At 43.9% G+C, this 16,793-nt stretch overlaps 1 protein-coding gene across 4 annotated transcripts in view; it reads left to right on the top strand.

Moving 5' to 3' along the window:
* Positions 1-16,793, top strand: part of fcho1 (FCH and mu domain containing endocytic adaptor 1) — a 61,727-nt gene that overhangs the window by 32,098 nt on the left and 12,836 nt on the right. For all 4 annotated transcript variants that reach the window (XM_085386995.1, XM_085386998.1, XM_085386996.1 and 1 more), the window contains exons 4-15: positions 1,648-1,722; positions 5,040-5,181; positions 5,389-5,541; positions 8,567-8,671; positions 10,101-10,199; positions 10,940-11,036; positions 11,201-11,318; positions 11,406-11,430; positions 13,683-13,743; positions 15,236-15,429; positions 15,757-15,775; positions 15,921-15,977. In XM_085386995.1, the coding sequence (XP_085243121.1) occupies positions 1,648-1,722; positions 5,040-5,181; positions 5,389-5,541; positions 8,567-8,671; positions 10,101-10,199; positions 10,940-11,036; positions 11,201-11,318; positions 11,406-11,430; positions 13,683-13,743; positions 15,236-15,429; positions 15,757-15,775; positions 15,921-15,977 (1,145 nt within the window). The remainder of the gene's footprint in view (positions 1-1,647; positions 1,723-5,039; positions 5,182-5,388; positions 5,542-8,566; positions 8,672-10,100; positions 10,200-10,939; positions 11,037-11,200; positions 11,319-11,405; positions 11,431-13,682; positions 13,744-15,235; positions 15,430-15,756; positions 15,776-15,920; positions 15,978-16,793) is intronic.

Raw genomic sequence — 16,793 nt, forward strand, 5'->3', positions numbered from 1 at the left:
AGGGTCTACCTTACAATATAAAGCACCTTGAAGCAACTGTTGTTGTGATTTGGCGCTGTATTAATAAAATTAAATTGAGCTCTGCGGTACAAAATATTTTCCTTGTGTACATGTTTACCACTTTAGTAATCAGTTACTATGCATGTAGACACAGTGCACGTCTTTGGGACCTTTTTAAATGGTTTGCAAACTAAAATAAATCAGTCAGATGAAATCTAGTTGTCATTTTTCTTAGCAAAATCAGCATGAGCCATCTACGAGTCAGTAATAACTGGTGGTGCCATCGTGTCTGGGATGTAAAAACGGGACAGTTGCACACTGACACAAAACTAAGTTGAGAGTGTGTAACGTCAAATACTCTGTCAACTCATTTGTGATTTGCAGTTAGCACACTGAGGGGAGTAATGAGGAGTTTGTGCTCTCACAGCTGGATGCTAACGCGTACAGAGCACACTGTCAGACCAGCGATATAATCCTGACATCGATTCAGAGTGCTGTGCACATTCCTCACAGGGGAAATTCACTTATCTGCTTGGAAAGCAGCAGACAACAAATCAGCAGTCAGGAAATGAAATAGCACTGTGGGTGAAACCGTGTGCGATCCTGCAGGATGGAGGCGAGGCAATTGTCCTGATAAATTTCCTCAATCTTTCTCTCTCGCCACTTTCCCGAAAGGTCATTTTGATATAAGAGAGTCTATGAAACACTCGGTTAAAGTACCAGAGCAACCCTTCAGCCACACTATCAGGGTTTCTGCATTCTCTGCATAGTACTGTATTTACTTTAAGGAAGACAATCTGATTGGCTAGAGCTTGGAGTCTGAGGATAGACGACGGTTGTCTAAATAAAATGTAGCAGAGATCAGCCTTTAAATATATCATTCAATGAGCTAATTAGTTACTAAACATCACAGTGGTCATTTATTATAGAATTAACCTGTTACCACAAATCAAGCCTAGTCTTTGGCCTCCTACAGAATAGAACTGGATCCTTTCGGATAATCAAACGCCTAAAAAGGTCAGTTTAATTTAAGATATAAGTAATAACTTGTGAGACTGATTCAAACTCTCTGCACGAGACGAAGAGCAACGATAAGTCTGTTTGTTTACGACTCTCGGTTCTCCTCTGCAGCAGGTTCCTCTGTTCTCGGGATATTTGGATCGATGTTCCTCTGCTGTCCCTTCAGGGTCCACAGATGGTTATTAAATTTTTATGGCCAACCTTGTAAACATCTATTTATCATTTAAATGTGGCTCCTTGTAACAGTTACCCAACACAGATGAAAATTAATCTTTATCTCACAGACTCTGACTCAGGAGGCAGATGCCTGGTGTCTGGGCCAAAGTAAGCTCTAGATGGAGAGCATAACATATGAGGCCATTAGCTGATGCAATGGCGTTGTGAGGAAGTGCTACTGGAGTGCATTTGGTTTATCGGTCTAAAGGGTATTTAGATTAATTTACATTTCAGGGGGTTTGTGCATCATTAGTCTTGTCATGCTATTAGGATAACAGGAAGGCTAAGAAAAGGTGTGCAGCTCCACCTTGCAGGCATACATGCATATGTGGATGAGATATAAAATTAGTCTAGCCATGTGTCCTGTTCATGCTTACGTATATATGTTTTTCTCACTTTCTTTCCCTAAAGGGCTGCTATCGAGGAGACTTACTCTAAGTCAATGAGTAAACTAGCTAAAATGGCCAGCAATGGAAGTCCACAAGGGTGAGTACCTCATGTACGATATATAACAGCAGGACAGCGTCCTGTGAAGGGGTTCAGAAAATTACTGTATAGATTTTATTTCCCAGAAGGTGCTGGTTTGGTAATTATAGATGTGATGGTCATATGGCTGCATATGAGATATGGATGAGCACCATCTGTGGCACCAAATGCCCACATTTGTGATGCCATTCAGCCTATATCGTTCCAGTCATGTCGTCTACTCTTTGATGGATGATATTTGTATGTTTAATTACCTTCTAGGACTGAATCACTGGACACGATTACACAAGTCTGCAATGGTTCAAAAGTTTTTCTGTATTTGTTTGTTTTAAAGCTGATTTGGCTCATGTGGAAATACTTTGCTGTGCTAATCATATTTCAGTAACATGATTAGAGTGTGTGGATTGTTTGGCTGTTGTCAGTCAAATCTTATCAAAACACAACCAAATAAGCTGAGTTTTGTTTTTTACTTCACATTATAAGACAACAAACAGTTTTCTTGGCATTATTTAGAGTTTAGGTTTAGTTTTTAAGCTGCGTCGTCTGGTAGCTGCGTGTATACTCCGTGCTACATTGTTGCAGTCCAACATCACTGCTGTGATTATACAGTGGGGCAAAAAAGTATTTAGTCAGCCACCGATTGTGCAAGTTCCCCCACTTAAAATGATGACAGAGGTCAGTAATTTGCACCAGAGGTACACTTCAACTGTGAGAGACAGAATGTGAAAAAAAAAATCCATGAATCCACATGGTAGGATTTGTAAAGAATTTATTCGTAAATCAGGGTGGAAAATAAGTATTTGGTCACCTCAAACAAGGAAAATCTCTGGCTCTCACAGACCTGTAACGTCTTCTGTAAGAAGCTTTTCTGTCCCCCACTCGTTACCTGTATGAATGGCACCTGTTTGAACTCATCATCTGTATAAAAGACACCTGTCCACAGCCTCAAACAGTCAGACTCCAAACTACAATAGGCAAGCAGCTTGGTGTGAAAAAATCAACTGTGGGAGCAATCATCAGAAAATGGAAGACATACAAGACCACTGATAATCTCCCTCGATCTGGGGCTCCACGCAAGATCTCATCCCGTGGGGTCAAAATGATCATGAGAACGGTGAGCAAAGATCCCAGAACCACACGGGGGGACCTGGTGAATGACCTGCAGAGAGCTGGGACCAAAGTAACAAAGGTCACCATCAGTAACACACTACAACGGCAGGGAATCAAATCCCGCAGTGCCAGACGTGTTCCGCTGCTGAAGCCAGTGCATGTCCAGGCCCGTCTGAAGTTTGCCAGAGAGCACATGGATGATACAGCAGAGGATTGGGAGAATGTCATGTGGTCAGATGAAACCAAAGTAGAACTTTTTGGTATAAACTCAACTCGTCGTGTTTGGAGGAATAAGAATACTGAGTTGCATCCCAAGAACACCATACCTACTGTGAAGCATGGGGGTGGAAACATCATGCTATGGGGCTGTTTTTCTGCCAAGGGGACAGGACGACTGATCCGTGTTAAGGACAGAATGAATGGGGCCATGTATCGTGAGATTTTGAGCCAAAACCTCCTTCCATCAGTGAGAACTTTGTAGATGAAACGAGGCTGGGTCTTCCAACATGACAATGATCCAAAACACACCGCCCGGGCAACAAAGGAGTGGCTCCGTAAGAAGCATTTGAAAGTCCTGGAGTGGCCTAGCCAGTCTCCAGACCTCAACCCCATAGAAAATCTGTGGCGGGAGTTGAAAGTCCGTGTTGCTCGGCGACAGCCCCAAAACATCACTGCTCTCGAGAAGATCTGCATGGAGGAATGGGCCAAAATACCAGCTACTGTGTGTGCAAACCTGGTAAAGACCTATAGTAAACGTTTGACCTCTGTCATTGCCAACAAAGGTTATGTTACAAAGTATTGAGTTGTATTTTTGTTATTGACCAAATACTTATTTTCCACCCTGATTTACGAATAAATTCTTTACAAATCCTACCATGTGGATTCATGGATTTTTTTTCCACATTCTGTCTCTCACAGTTGAAGTGTACCTCTGGTGCAAATTACTGACCTCTGTCATCATTTTAGGTGGGGGAACTTGCACAATCGGTGGCTGACTAAATACTTTTTTGCCCCACTGTATATGCAACAAAGCACACTTCTGCACACTCTGGTCAGTGATTCGTTTTAGTCAGACAGGGCTGTGAGAGCCCTGCATCATTGATTTCCACATACATCGATCAGCCATACCATCGATGTTCTTGGTCTGCAGCGGTCAGTGTCTCTCAAAATTGGTTCGAGGAAGGAACAGACGTACCAGCGACGTGGTTGTAGGCAGCCAAGCCTCACTGATGTGTGTCGGGAGTGAAGGCCGGCCTGTGTGGTCCCATCAACAGACGAAAAAGTTCATGCTGGTTCTGATAAAAGGTGTCAGAGGTGCTCAGTCAGGGTGTTGACTCCTGTCCACAACTGAAAGTGCCAACAATGTTCTTCAGAACTGGACCACAGAGTAATGGAAGAAGACTTTCTTTTATATCACATGGATCGTCAGATGCATGTGCCTCATCTGCTATCTAGCAGATATCTGCATCAGGCCAGCGGAGGCAGTGTGATGCTTTGGGCAGTGTTCTGCTAGGAAACCTTGGGACCCGCCATCTATGTGGATTTACTTCGACCCGTACCACCTACCTAAGCATTTTTGCAGACCATGTGCACTTTTTCATGGGAAACGTATTCCCTGATGGCTATGACCTCTTTCAGCAGGATAAAGCACACAGGCACAAAGCAGGAATGGTTCAGGATCGGTTTGAGGTTCATAACAACAAGTTTGAGGTGCTTCCAAATTCTCCAGAGCTCAGTCGAGTCAATTGTTGGTGGGATGTGCTGGACAAACGAGTCCCAATCCGTGGAGGCCTCACCTCCCAACTTACTGTTGCTAACATCTTCAGACAGCACACCGTCAGAGGTCTAGTGGAGTCTGCGCCTCGATGGGTCTGGTTGTTTCGGCACCAAATGGGACCAACAGAATATTAGACAGACTGTTATGCTTGATGTTTGAAGGAAAATCAATTTCAGTGATCTCTGAGTAACAAAATGAGAATAAATTTGTGTAAAACAATAACTGCAAATGTAATTTTACATTTTTGGAAACATTTAGTCCTGTTAGTGATGATAAAAACTATTAATATGGTGCCCGACATGAACAAATATACCTATGAAATACTCAGTGGTCCACGATTTCTTAAGCGTAGTGGAAAATGTAGGAGTCTTTAGGACAACAGTGGAATTACATGTTGATTATCTCTTATTACTATCTGCATATTTTCCAGGACTTTTGCTCCCATGTGGGATGTTTTCAGGGTGTCTTCAGACAAACTTGCCCTCTGCCACCTCGAGCTGATGAAGAAGTTCAACGATCTCATCCGCGATATCAACAAGTACGCAGACGAGCAGGTCAAAATTCACCGCAAGGTACGTATCTGAAGTGAGGGGGAAAAAACACTTCACCCCAGTCCTGCCAGCCCTGATCAGCTCTTTTCTCAGAGCATATCCAGTTACCATCCTTTCCTTCATGTAATTGGTGCATTTGCCCTGAAAAGTACTCGGTACAATGATCCCCTGCACAGTATGTCCATATGTAGGCTTTATTCTTTATGCATGTTTATGTGTATCAACCAGACTAAGGAGGAGATGGTGGGGACGGTGGAGGCGGTGCAGGTGCTTCAGGTTCAGAGCGGACAGCTTCAGAAGTCCAAGGAGGGTTACCACGCCAAATGTTTAGAGCTGGATCGACTCAGGAAGGAGGGAGGTCCTCAGAAAGAGCTGGAGAAGGTTCGCCTAACCTTTCTCACTGCAGAAACCAACTGCAAAGTGTCCCATGAAATGAAATGTTTCTGTTGTTGCAGAGGTTTGTTGTTGTTGCAGCATCATCTCGCTCAGAAAGTTTGAATTAGATTCAATAATTTAAAAACATGAATGCCTGGGTGATGTTAAGTCTCAAGCATGAGAAATCTCTTGTTTTAAGTAAATATCAACTAGATAGAGAAGGTCTGCAGCAGCGTGAGGGAGCCAGGCTACATATTTCATGCTGGCCTTGGAAAATCTCATAAACTGAAAGCGTGGCTCGAAAAGGAATGAGCAACCTCGAGTTTCAATCAACTGAAGAATATTTACCAAAATCCACTGCTCAAAAAAAATAAAAGAACAGTTTGAAAACACATCAGATCTCTCGGTTGGATTTAGGTCGGGCGGGGTGGGGACCAATCAGTGGTATCGGTTCCTTCATCCTCCAGGAACTGCCTGCATGCCCTCACCACGTGAGGCCGGACGTTGGCGTGCACGTGAAGGAACCCTGGGCTCCTTGCACCAGCGTAGAGACACGTAGTGGGTCAGAGCATTTCATCCTGGTACTTGATGGCAGTCGGTGCTGTTACCTAGCCTCGTTAGAAAGAGCCGTGACAAGACCAAAAACATTTCTCAGGTGCAGAAATGTCCACAAAAAGTACTCATTAAGTCAGAGTAACACAAATGTACTAATAGAGCTGTAACTAATGTAAGAGTATACAATAACAGGAACATTACAGAATATCTTTACAATAAAATAAAAACAGCCAGCATTAAAAAAAATACTGGAACATAAGTATGGTCAGTTAACTGTCATTAATTAGTCATAATTATCAGTTCTCTTCATGATGGAGACTGGATCTCTCAGGATCTAGTGATAAATAACAGCTACAGCGTCTTTGTCAGCATCACAGATAAAGTTTGGTCTGATTAAATTTGGGAAACACTTGATAATCAGTAGATTGTACGTGTGTGGGTGTTTGCTGCAGAACATCTGATATGACGTGCTATTCTGACTTTGTCTGGTTATAAGCTGCCCATAGCTGTACACACTGGTCTCTCCTTCCTCTGCAGCTGACACTGTAGGCTTGTATCTCTCATCTCCTGCAAGCTGGTTTATTTTTTTACACCAACTAAAATGTTATTTCTCAGGAAGTGGCTGCAGGAACCTTGAAGAACTGCAGATCTTGGTATCGTTTAAAATACCCAACTTTACACATTAAATGCATCCAATGCATACAGCCTGGTAGAAAAGTAGATTTCCTCATCATTGCAGCTGTGTTATAGATGATTTTATTTATTATTCTTCTATACTGGAATTTCTTTATTTATATTTTAAGAAATGATCTAAAGATGTCAGTGCCTCTGTGCTTTACTCCCGTACACTGTATGGATTCAGTTTGGTAAACCTGGCTGTTGTTTGCTGAATGTTTTTAATCATTTGGTCACTTCTGTCTCCTAAAAACTAACATGGCAGCAGTCAAAGCGCAGCTATGGCCGTCTTTCGTATACAGCCTTTGCTAATCTGTGGCCACAGGTCGTGGTAGTTCTGTAAAAATTAACATTTAAAATATATTTGCTTGCAAGTTCATTAAAACTCATATATTAATAATCTTGTCAGACCTGTCAAAGAACTGCGTTTTGATGAGGTTTAGATGGGAGCAGAGAATCATGGAGCGAGGAGCAGCCGGCCGAACAAACTAAATGCACAGCTGTCTTTCAGAAGAAACGCTTCCTGGAGTCTGAGGTGCTCTTTGGGAGGGATACGTACTGGTTTATACACCCAGAAACTCCAAGGCCCCTCTTCTGTGGAACCAGCTTCCAGTTTGGATTCAGGAGACAGACACTATCTCTACTTTCAAGATTAGGCTTCAAACTTTCCTTTTTGCTAAAGCATATAGTTAGGGCTGGACCAGGGGACCCTGAATCCTCCCTTAGTTATGCTGCAATAGACGTAGGCTGCCGGGGATTCCCATGATGCACTGGGTGTTTCTTCTTCTCTCACTATGTGTTAACAGACCTCTCTGCACTGAATCATACTTAATATTAATCTCAAGCCCCTCCCTGAGCCTGGTTCTGTCGGAGGTTTCTTCCTGTTAAAAGGGAGTTTTTCCTTCCCACTGTTGCCAAAGTGCTGCTCATAGGGGGTCACATGATTGTTGGTTTTTCTCTGTGTGTATTTTGTAGGGTCTACCTTACAATATAAAGCACCTTAAGGCGACTGTTGTTGTGATTTGTTGCTGTATAAATAAAACGGAACTGGATTGAATTAAGGCGGCGCTCCCTTTTCAAAAGACTTTGTTCATGTGAAGGTATCATGTAAAAACAGTCTGTGAACACACCAACAGGAGATGTCTTTAAAACCTTGGCAGGTGAAAGAGGACGAAGATTCACCAAAATTGAATTCAAATCTGACAAAGAGAACAAAAAGGGGAAACGTGGTGACATAACTGCGTCTCTAATAAAGTTCATGAGAAAGCTGTAAAATCCCCGTTTAACTCAGGATACTTACTGGCCCGTTAGCCTTCAATCCAAAAAACGTTCCTTTGGTTAAGACTCCTGTGTCTGTCTGCTTGTGTTGAAAGAGCGACGTGATCAAAGGCTTGTGGTGTAGACGGGTTACTATTCTGAAGCAAGCTAGAAAGAAAGAACCTGAACACACAAACTAATCTGTAGTTATCGTAGTAGGACTCAAACTGCCATCAGAGTTCATCACTGAGAGCTCACAGGTGAGCCCTTTAACAACTGTCAACACTCAAAAGTGTCATAAATATGTTTTGAAAGTAGCACGTGGTCACATTTGAGAAGTTGTAACAAAGTCGTTCTTATTTCAGGACAGCCAGCTGATGACTGGTTACATAATCTGAGTATATGTGATGTGTTCCAGCGTTGCTGCAGACATTTTTTAACAAATCTGTCTCGTTCTCTTGTGGAGTCATTTACTTTTGTCCGTCTTGTGATCGAGGGTCAGTATTTAAGGGCCGTTGTCTTTTTTCCTTTTTCCCCTCACTAGGCGGAGCTGAAGTCAAAGAAAGCAGCCGAGTCGTTCGCGCTGTGCATCGAGAAGTACAACCGCGTGGGAGGAGAGTTTGAGCAGAAGATGAGCGAGTCCGCCCAGGTCAGCTCCGACTCCAGCTGGGCCTAAAGCCACTTTTATCTCTCTCTCCCACCCTCTGATTTACTGATTTATGCATTTCTGCTTCTCTCGGGCTGGATTTGTCTCTCCGTATCCTCCCACCACACGAGAACTCGCTCTTATCGGTTCGTTTGTCATCCTACATCCTGCTTTGCCCAAAAAAGGAAACCTCTGCCCCCGACTCCTAAACACCCACCGACCTGTGCACACATCCCGCAACCCTGCTCGTTACCTTTAATCACCGGCTCTGCACTTCCATGGTTACTGCTGCTGTTACCATGGAAATCTTCAACAAACCCCGTTGAGCGGCTTTGTGTTTTAGATTTGAGATGGCGACAAGAATCTCAGCGACCAATTATCTGTTGTAATAGCTCTGAAGGAAAAGGTCTGGTAGTAATTATGAGGAAGTACTTGGAAGAACAACGTGTCAGGAGACGGTCGTCCGGGTGGAGGAAGGCTGCTTTTATAAGATCAAAATCCTTTAATTCGACCAAGAGAAGAAGAAAACGCACGCGGTGTGTGTTCACGCACATTCCTCCTGCAGGAACTGTAAATATGAAACCCCAGAGAAGCCGAGGGCAGCGTGCCGTACACCAAAAACAACACCGGCTTTAGGGAGAAGCATAAAGGTGCATTTTGCTTGTTGATGCAGTTGACAGACGGGCACCTTCACACGATACAAAGTCAGCGGTGAGGCATGAGTTATTGATTGGACCGCTTTGGCAACAGCCATCCTAAACGATTATTCGACTAACTGTTGAAGCTAGTTATCCACAAACTCACTGCCAAACTAAACCAAATGCACCAGAGATGGTTCAGACCCAGAGCAGTTTGTTGTGATGTTTCAGGGAGAAACCAGTTGCATACACAGAAGCGTTGCAGTGAAACCTTGAGCCGTGTCACAGTGCAGATGGAAATGAGGACTCTGCCTGAGGCTGACAGCAGCAGTATTTTATATTTGCTCTCCAAGCCCAGATCTTGCATGTATAATTGGAGTAAAGGAGCTGGCACAAGCTTGCTCATAAGCTTGCTTCTCCACCGAAAGCCAATTTCCCCTATATCAAGACAATTCCCCTGAAGCAGACAGCGACAAATGAGCTGGCTGAATAAAGAGCCAGATCAAACTCAAATGCTAAATCTTCTCGAATTATCGCAGGTTTAACGACCTGGCGAGCCGGTGCCTCCGTAGCTGGCTGACCGCCCAGCTGCAGCGCGGCTCTTTTTCAAAGGCTATTTCCATTTTATTGAATAAAGGTCGAGTTTGAAGAGTGTGGTGGCTGCTCGAAATGCAGAAAAAAACCAAGCCCCACAGTAAGTAGCTCTTAAATCTCAAACCCCACACGAGGGTTTTGGCGCCGTAAAGCAAAGGCTTTTCTTGTCTCACCATCTTTGTCTGTGTGTGTTCGAGCAGAAGTTTCAGGAAATCGAGGAGGCTCATCTGCGGCAGATGAAACAGCTCATCAAAGGTTACTCCCACTCCATAGAAGACACCCACGTCCAGGTGGGACAGGTACGCTGGAGTTCATGTGAAATCCTGCTCTCATATATTTCGCCTCGTTCTTTTCATGCCGTCTTTTTCTTTCATCGTTTCCTCCTGGAGTTACGTTTGTTTAAAGCTCGGTGGGAGAGCCGAGCAGAGCCACAAATCTGGTTCAGGATTTGTGGTGACAGCCGATGGTAGTGGACCGCACACGCTAGGTGTCCTTGCAGATGTGTCAGAGGTGGAATGGTGATTCCAGTGTTTCCCAGTATGACCATAAACAGCGTGTGCTCTGTTTCCTGCTGGGGGGGGGGGGGGGGTTTATGTGCAGTTTATATTAAACAAACAGTGTTTGTGGGTAAATTAGAGCCAGGAACTGACACATCAGCACACAGACGCTGTAGCGGTGCGTCGTGGTGAAGAGAGAGCGCTTGATTTACCGGCCAATCTACGTCCCTACCCTCACCTGTGGTCACGAGCTGTGGGTAGTGACCGAAAGAACGAGATCACGAATAAAAGTGACAGAAATGAGCTTCCTCCGACGGGTGGCTGGCCTCTCCCTTAGAGACGGAGTGAGGAGTTCAGCCATCAGTGAGGGGCTCAGAGTAGAGCCGCTGCTCCTCCACATCGAAGGGAGCCAGCTGGGGTGGTTCGGGCATCTGACACGGACGCCTCCTGGGTGAGGTGTTCTGGGAGAGATTACATCTCTCCGGCGTGTCCTGGGTCTGGGTCAGTAACCAAATAAATCCTTCTGCTGTTCTCAACTGCAGGTTCACGAAGAATTCAAGCAGAACGTGGAGAACATCGGCATCGATAACCTCATTCAGAAATTTGCTGAACAGAAGGGCACGGGCAAAGATCGTCCAGGTACTGTGAGCTGGCTCGTCCAGTTAGGAGGAAACATTCAGCTGCAGAAGTTGCATAACAAAATATGAAGACGCCCACATTCATAACAGCAGCGTGGAAGCTGATTCACAGAAGCAAACTGTGACTGGCTTAAATGGATGGATGTGTGTGTGATTTTCATGCAGCTGCGGTTGGATTTGAGGAATACATGACAGCTTTGGCGCCCGAAGGAGGGAAAAAGAGTCGGGCGAAGGCCTTCAGGATACCCGGTCTGGGCAAGAGGGACAAAGAGCCAGACTCTGCGTGAGTGTGCGCATCAATGCTCCTAATAATACACATCGAGTGTCTGAGGGATTTTCTGATTCACCTGCGTGTTCGTCTTATTTGCAGCGATTCGGCTGTGACCGAGGCTCTGGTGAGTATTTCACAAAAGGTTTAAAGGCCTGTGTGTGTGCGCGTGCGTGTGTGTGTGTGCGTGTGTGTTTACAATGTGCCTGACGGTGTGGGGTTTCCTCGGTCTATTTCGGTACTTCTGGGAACAAACTTGTGCCAGAGGGGAAGTGCAGCGCTCCACGTGAGGGCACGTGTTTGCGTACACAACTCGGTGGATACGCAAAGTGCTGTAAACAGAGGTGTGTAGCTTCGGCCTGTGGTCGCTGCCACAGTGTCATCCAGCAGACTGAGACGGAGAGTAATCTAATTACACAGGTTTGGTTTCTCGATCAATGGACTTTAATTAAATCAGTGGCTGCTTAAAGTTTAGATATGAAATTGTGTTTTATTTAAAGGTTAGATTAGGTTATGATTAGATTAATAAGTAAACAAACAGTAAACTGTTTATTTTTTATTTAATTTTTTTTGTATATTTTCATTTTGTTTTGTTATCTTTAACCTCCTAAGACCTGAACTCTTCCACAGCATCTTAAATTTCTCTTTGATATTTGGGCTGATTGGGGCCCAAGAATGAAAAAACAAAGAATTACCAGATTTATTTTTTATTTTTTTACCTTATTTTTGTTTTTAAGAAAAATGAGAGCCACGTATGAGGATATTTGTTTAAAATTTTGATAGAACAGCAGCAGCATAACGTCCTCGTAAGTGGATATCAGGCCCATGTAAAGCAAAATTGAGTATTTTGGTCTAAATAACCCAGAATGAGATGTCCACACATGTGGACGCAGGTCCTAGGAGGTTAAATGAACTTTAAGAAGTTTGCAGTGGTTATCTGTAGGTAACTGGCCATGAATAACTAAGTCTAACTAGCTGATCAGTTTATTCTCTTTCTCTTGACCAGATTTTCGTTAGAGATGAAGAAATAAGATCTTAAATGTACAAGTGAGGTCAGAGGTCAAATGTTATATTTAGAATCCCCGTATACCTGGATTATTACCTGAATGCTTCCAATACAAACAAAGGCAGCAGAATGTTTTAAGGATAAGAGACAATTTATGAACCTTTGACCTTATTTGACCTTTAAGAAAAGGTCAAAGGTTCAAAGTAACATGATCTGAGGAATCCCCGTGCATCATTCCCTGTATGTTGTGTTTTATATAACAGTATTAACACTTTGACCTTCAGATCAACACATTTCCCTTAAAGGAAAGGTCAGAGGTCAAAAATGTTACACAGTACTTTGTTGTAATAATCAGTTTCTAAGGCTTTTTTTTAACACATAAATCTTTCATTTAACCTTGAACACCTCGGTGCAGGCCAGATGATAAGATGACCCCACTCTGCAGCTCTACAACGTTTTATCGGTTCTGCCTGTAAACACGAGACCTTTGAATGACTCATTCAAAGCTTTCCGAGCTTTCACAGACTGGACGACACATCCCAGCGCCGCCGCAAACACGACCTCATTGACGCAGAGCTCAAAGAAACGAGAAAAACGGCTCATTTTTCATGTATAACTTTCTAGAGTTTATCACTGATTTTATGTTTGATGCTGAGCGGGTGACGCGGAGCCCAACAGCAGGCCGTTATTGTCAGACTGCGACGTGTAATCACTGAGTGCTAATGTAAAATCATTGATCTTTACATCTACAGCACGTGGCTTACTGCAGTTAAGCTGCAGCTGCATTTGTCTTATTAATGTGACTTTTATAACCTCGTCATATTAACTAGATCACTCGCCTGCTCCTTAATTATCGTCTTTCCCTGCGATCCTGTTCAAAAACACGTCGGCGGTCTCGGTTACACTCGTCATCTCAGACCCACAGAGGTCTGTTTGTTGAAACCGCGTGTAATGAAATATCATCTTAATAAGCCCGCGCTCTAAAAATAACTGCTCCCATGTCGGCGAGGTATTAGTTTGGATTTCCTCTCGTCTTTATCGTGCTTTCACTCCCAGACGTCCTGCCTTGCTTAAACGATTTCCGTCAAACTTGGAAGTGCTCTTGCTGCTTCAGCGAGCTGCTGGCAAGAATGTGTTTAATGCACAGCAGCTGCAGCAGTTAGTCACCGACTACCAAACAGTGTGTCATATTTTTCAGCTGTATTATTCCCACTAATGGAAAGCTCTCAGTGCGCGCAGGTCGGAGTGCTCAGTTACACCGTGTGACAAAACCCTTCTTTGTGTCAGATATCAGCCGCTTGTCTCTGATCCAGCTGCTGTCTGCCTCCCTCTCTCCCTCCTCTGTGCGCGTATGTTCCCATTCATTCCCGCAGAATTCCCCCCTGGAAGTAGACGACGAAGGATTCGTCATCCGAGCTGACAGCACTCAGAATGATATCCTTTTGCTCCTCCTGCATTCAGGGCCAGGAAAGACCATTAAGGAATATTTCTGTTTTGAACCTGTAATAAAGAATAACTGAGGATCCAGATGCGTGGCAAACAAAGAAGACGCCACAGAAAAGCCTCAGTGTTCACGAAACTGTTTTGAAATGAGCTGAAAACGTGGAGGCGACTCTTCTGTAACACGTGACCTTACTGGGAGTCGATGGCACCAGCTCAGAGTAACTTTTAATAACTTGTGTCCTAAAGAATCGTCTGTAATCTTTTTTCCGTCACCTGTCTGCGGTGTCTCGCCCTCTCAGGAGTTTTTATTTAGTTTTTGGTTTATTCAGATCATTTTGTAGCAATCTGTTCTCTCTGGAACATCAACGTTTTTGATTTAATGTAACAGTTTCAGCACACGAACACTCCCAACCCAAGAGGCTGAGTGCTTCTTACAGCCGCTCTATTGTCTTTTTTATGTCTGCACTATTTCAATTTCATGCCCGTATTTAATCGATGAATGTCCACCATATGTCATAAAAGTCTTTATTTAGCAGCCCGGTAATAACCATGACCCAGAGTGTCCACAGTTCAAGTCTAGCGGGGGTCTTATTCCCGCCCTCCCCGTTAGTATTTCCAACTTAGTCTGAGCACCGCTCAGAAACTCTCCAAAAGAGTAAACGACGGCGATTTTGATCAACTAAATCTCGATAAACTTCCTGTTGAGTCTTGGGTCTAAATGTGAACGAGCACAAATATAACGAGGACCATCTGTTGGATGAAAACTGGAAGAACAATCGCTGCTCCAAATGATTCACGTCTCTTTCGTTGCTGTGACCGAAGGAAAGCTTGACTCAAGTTGCGTGACGACAAATTATAACCCCTGAGATCACTGCATGAAGTCTGGGAGACCCCTTAGCTGAGAAGGATTACGGTGATCTTTAAATGGTTTGTAGTCAGAAGGTGAGAGATGGAGTTTAACCAACGCGTCTGCGACGTTTTCAAATTAACCGTAGACGCAGACGCGCCCCTCGGCTCGGCTGCGTTCATGTTTGGTGGCAGTGTGAGTGGATGTGAGGAGGCTGCTCTCCCTGCCTGTGCCATCTCTCCACTAAGCTCCCCGCAGACACTAATCAGAGTCTGAAGGTGCACGTAACATTTTCATATGCAGATTGAAGTCCGGGGAGAGGAGGAAGGGGGTGTGGCTTTTCTTGTGGGTAATGATGTGGCAGGAAGTGGCAGTTTGACAGTTCTGCACCACTTACCTGCAGGAAGCGGCGGTCCTGCTTATGTTCATCATGTCCGTCTGTCGGCCCCTCGTTGCTGCTGGTTGTGTTTTTGTTCAGATTTTAATGAAATGAAATGTTTCCCGGTTTAATTATATTTTCCTGTTTGTGTTTCTGAAATCTCAAGTCTCAGGTGGATCATTTTAACTGAAATTAAAAACAGCAGAGTCTTTGTGTCATTTAACCATCACGTAGTTTCTTCCTTGACCCTCCTCCACGCTGCTCCAAGGAGAAGGAGACCAACTTTTACTCCAGCGATTCAGACTTTGATGACGAAGAGCCCAAGAAGTTCCACATTCAGATCCGACCGGTGGCCAGCAGCAACCGCAGCAGCTCCGTTGCCACAGAGAAGGAGCTCAAAGCTACCGTGGGGGCGCTTACGCTGCCACCCAACAGAGGGCCGAAGCAGCAGGTTGGCTTTGATTTCCTTTAAATGAGGATATATTTGAGATGTGCACGTTAACCCTCCTCAAAACAGTCTGAAGACGTACTCTTAGTAAATTCCACAAAGAGACAATATGATGACAAACACATTTAACTTTGAACAAAAAACCTCAGCATGTTTTGGAAACGACTACTTTGTTTATCAGCACAAAGTTATTAAGAAGCTAAAGCTTTGTTCCTTTGGGTATATTCATGGGATTTATTGACAATAATAAAAACACCCAGCAGAATGTCAGCTCCTACCCTTTTCATAGCTCAATATATTGAATATTTCTCACTCTGTCTCGACTTTCAGGTCAAGCGACATCTCTCCCGTAAGTTTGAATGTTGGCATTTAAACTGCTTTAAAAAATAAATAATAAAACATTTCCAGTCCTTGCTGGTGTGCAGTAATACCTCTGCTTGTAACATAAGGCAGTGGGAAATGTTTAAAGTGCCATTTCTTAACTTTGTTTCCAGGAAACTCGAGTACCGCAGGAGGCCGATCAGAAGACGGGGACGCTGCCTCCCGCAGGGGTGAGTCTTTCAGTATCCAGACATCCAGTCCAGTCCTTTATTTACACAGAATAAACAATAAAGATCTAAAGATAAATTTCTTATTGGGGAAAAATAATGGACAGATTAATGAGTAGTGAAGGCACTTGATAGTTTTCAGTTCTGTCTCTGTTTACATCTGTAAGAGTGTTTTCAGGTTGGTGTCCTTCGTTTTTGCGAGTCAGAATCATCTGTGTATCTGCAGCATCTCTCTGTGTTTCTGTCTAAGGTCAGGGGTCGGCAACCCTGGACGCGCACCGGCTACCAGGCAAATGCCGGATGGTGATCTTTCTTTTTTGTGGGCCGATTTTTATTATTATTATTTTGTAGTGGTATAAACAATGAAAGGTGGTGGATTGGCCAGATGCTGGTCGATTAACAGGGAGAGGGGGGCACAAAGAAATACTTTTCTTTCTTATTCTCATTTAAAATTTCTCGCTTTTAATAAATAATTATCTGAATCTCACAACCAAAGTTTTTACCTGATGTACAATGTATAGAAATCATACATATACCAACAAGACTGTACATCACTGTCACAACAGCGTCTGTTTTCATTCAAAGGCTTTATGGCTTTAATACCTGGGGGGCCGGTCTCTAGTCAAAATGCCCGGGCAGATGTTTTGTCCCAGTCCAGCCCTGGGCACGACACACAGTGAGTTAATCTGAGAAGGTGCATTAAAAAATAAATGGCCGGGCCAGCGGTGCACATCGCAGATTAGCTCACATACACACATTAGTTGTGCCGCTTCTTAATGACGGCATCTTAGATAACAACTCCAACTACCAGACTCAACT

The sequence above is a fragment of the Rhamphochromis longiceps genome, linkage group LG17 (assembly GCF_057381845.1).
Source record: "Rhamphochromis longiceps isolate RC_006_pf linkage group LG17, R_longiceps_female_GT1.1, whole genome shotgun sequence".
In the NCBI taxonomy this organism is placed as follows: Eukaryota; Metazoa; Chordata; class Actinopteri; order Cichliformes; family Cichlidae; genus Rhamphochromis; species Rhamphochromis longiceps.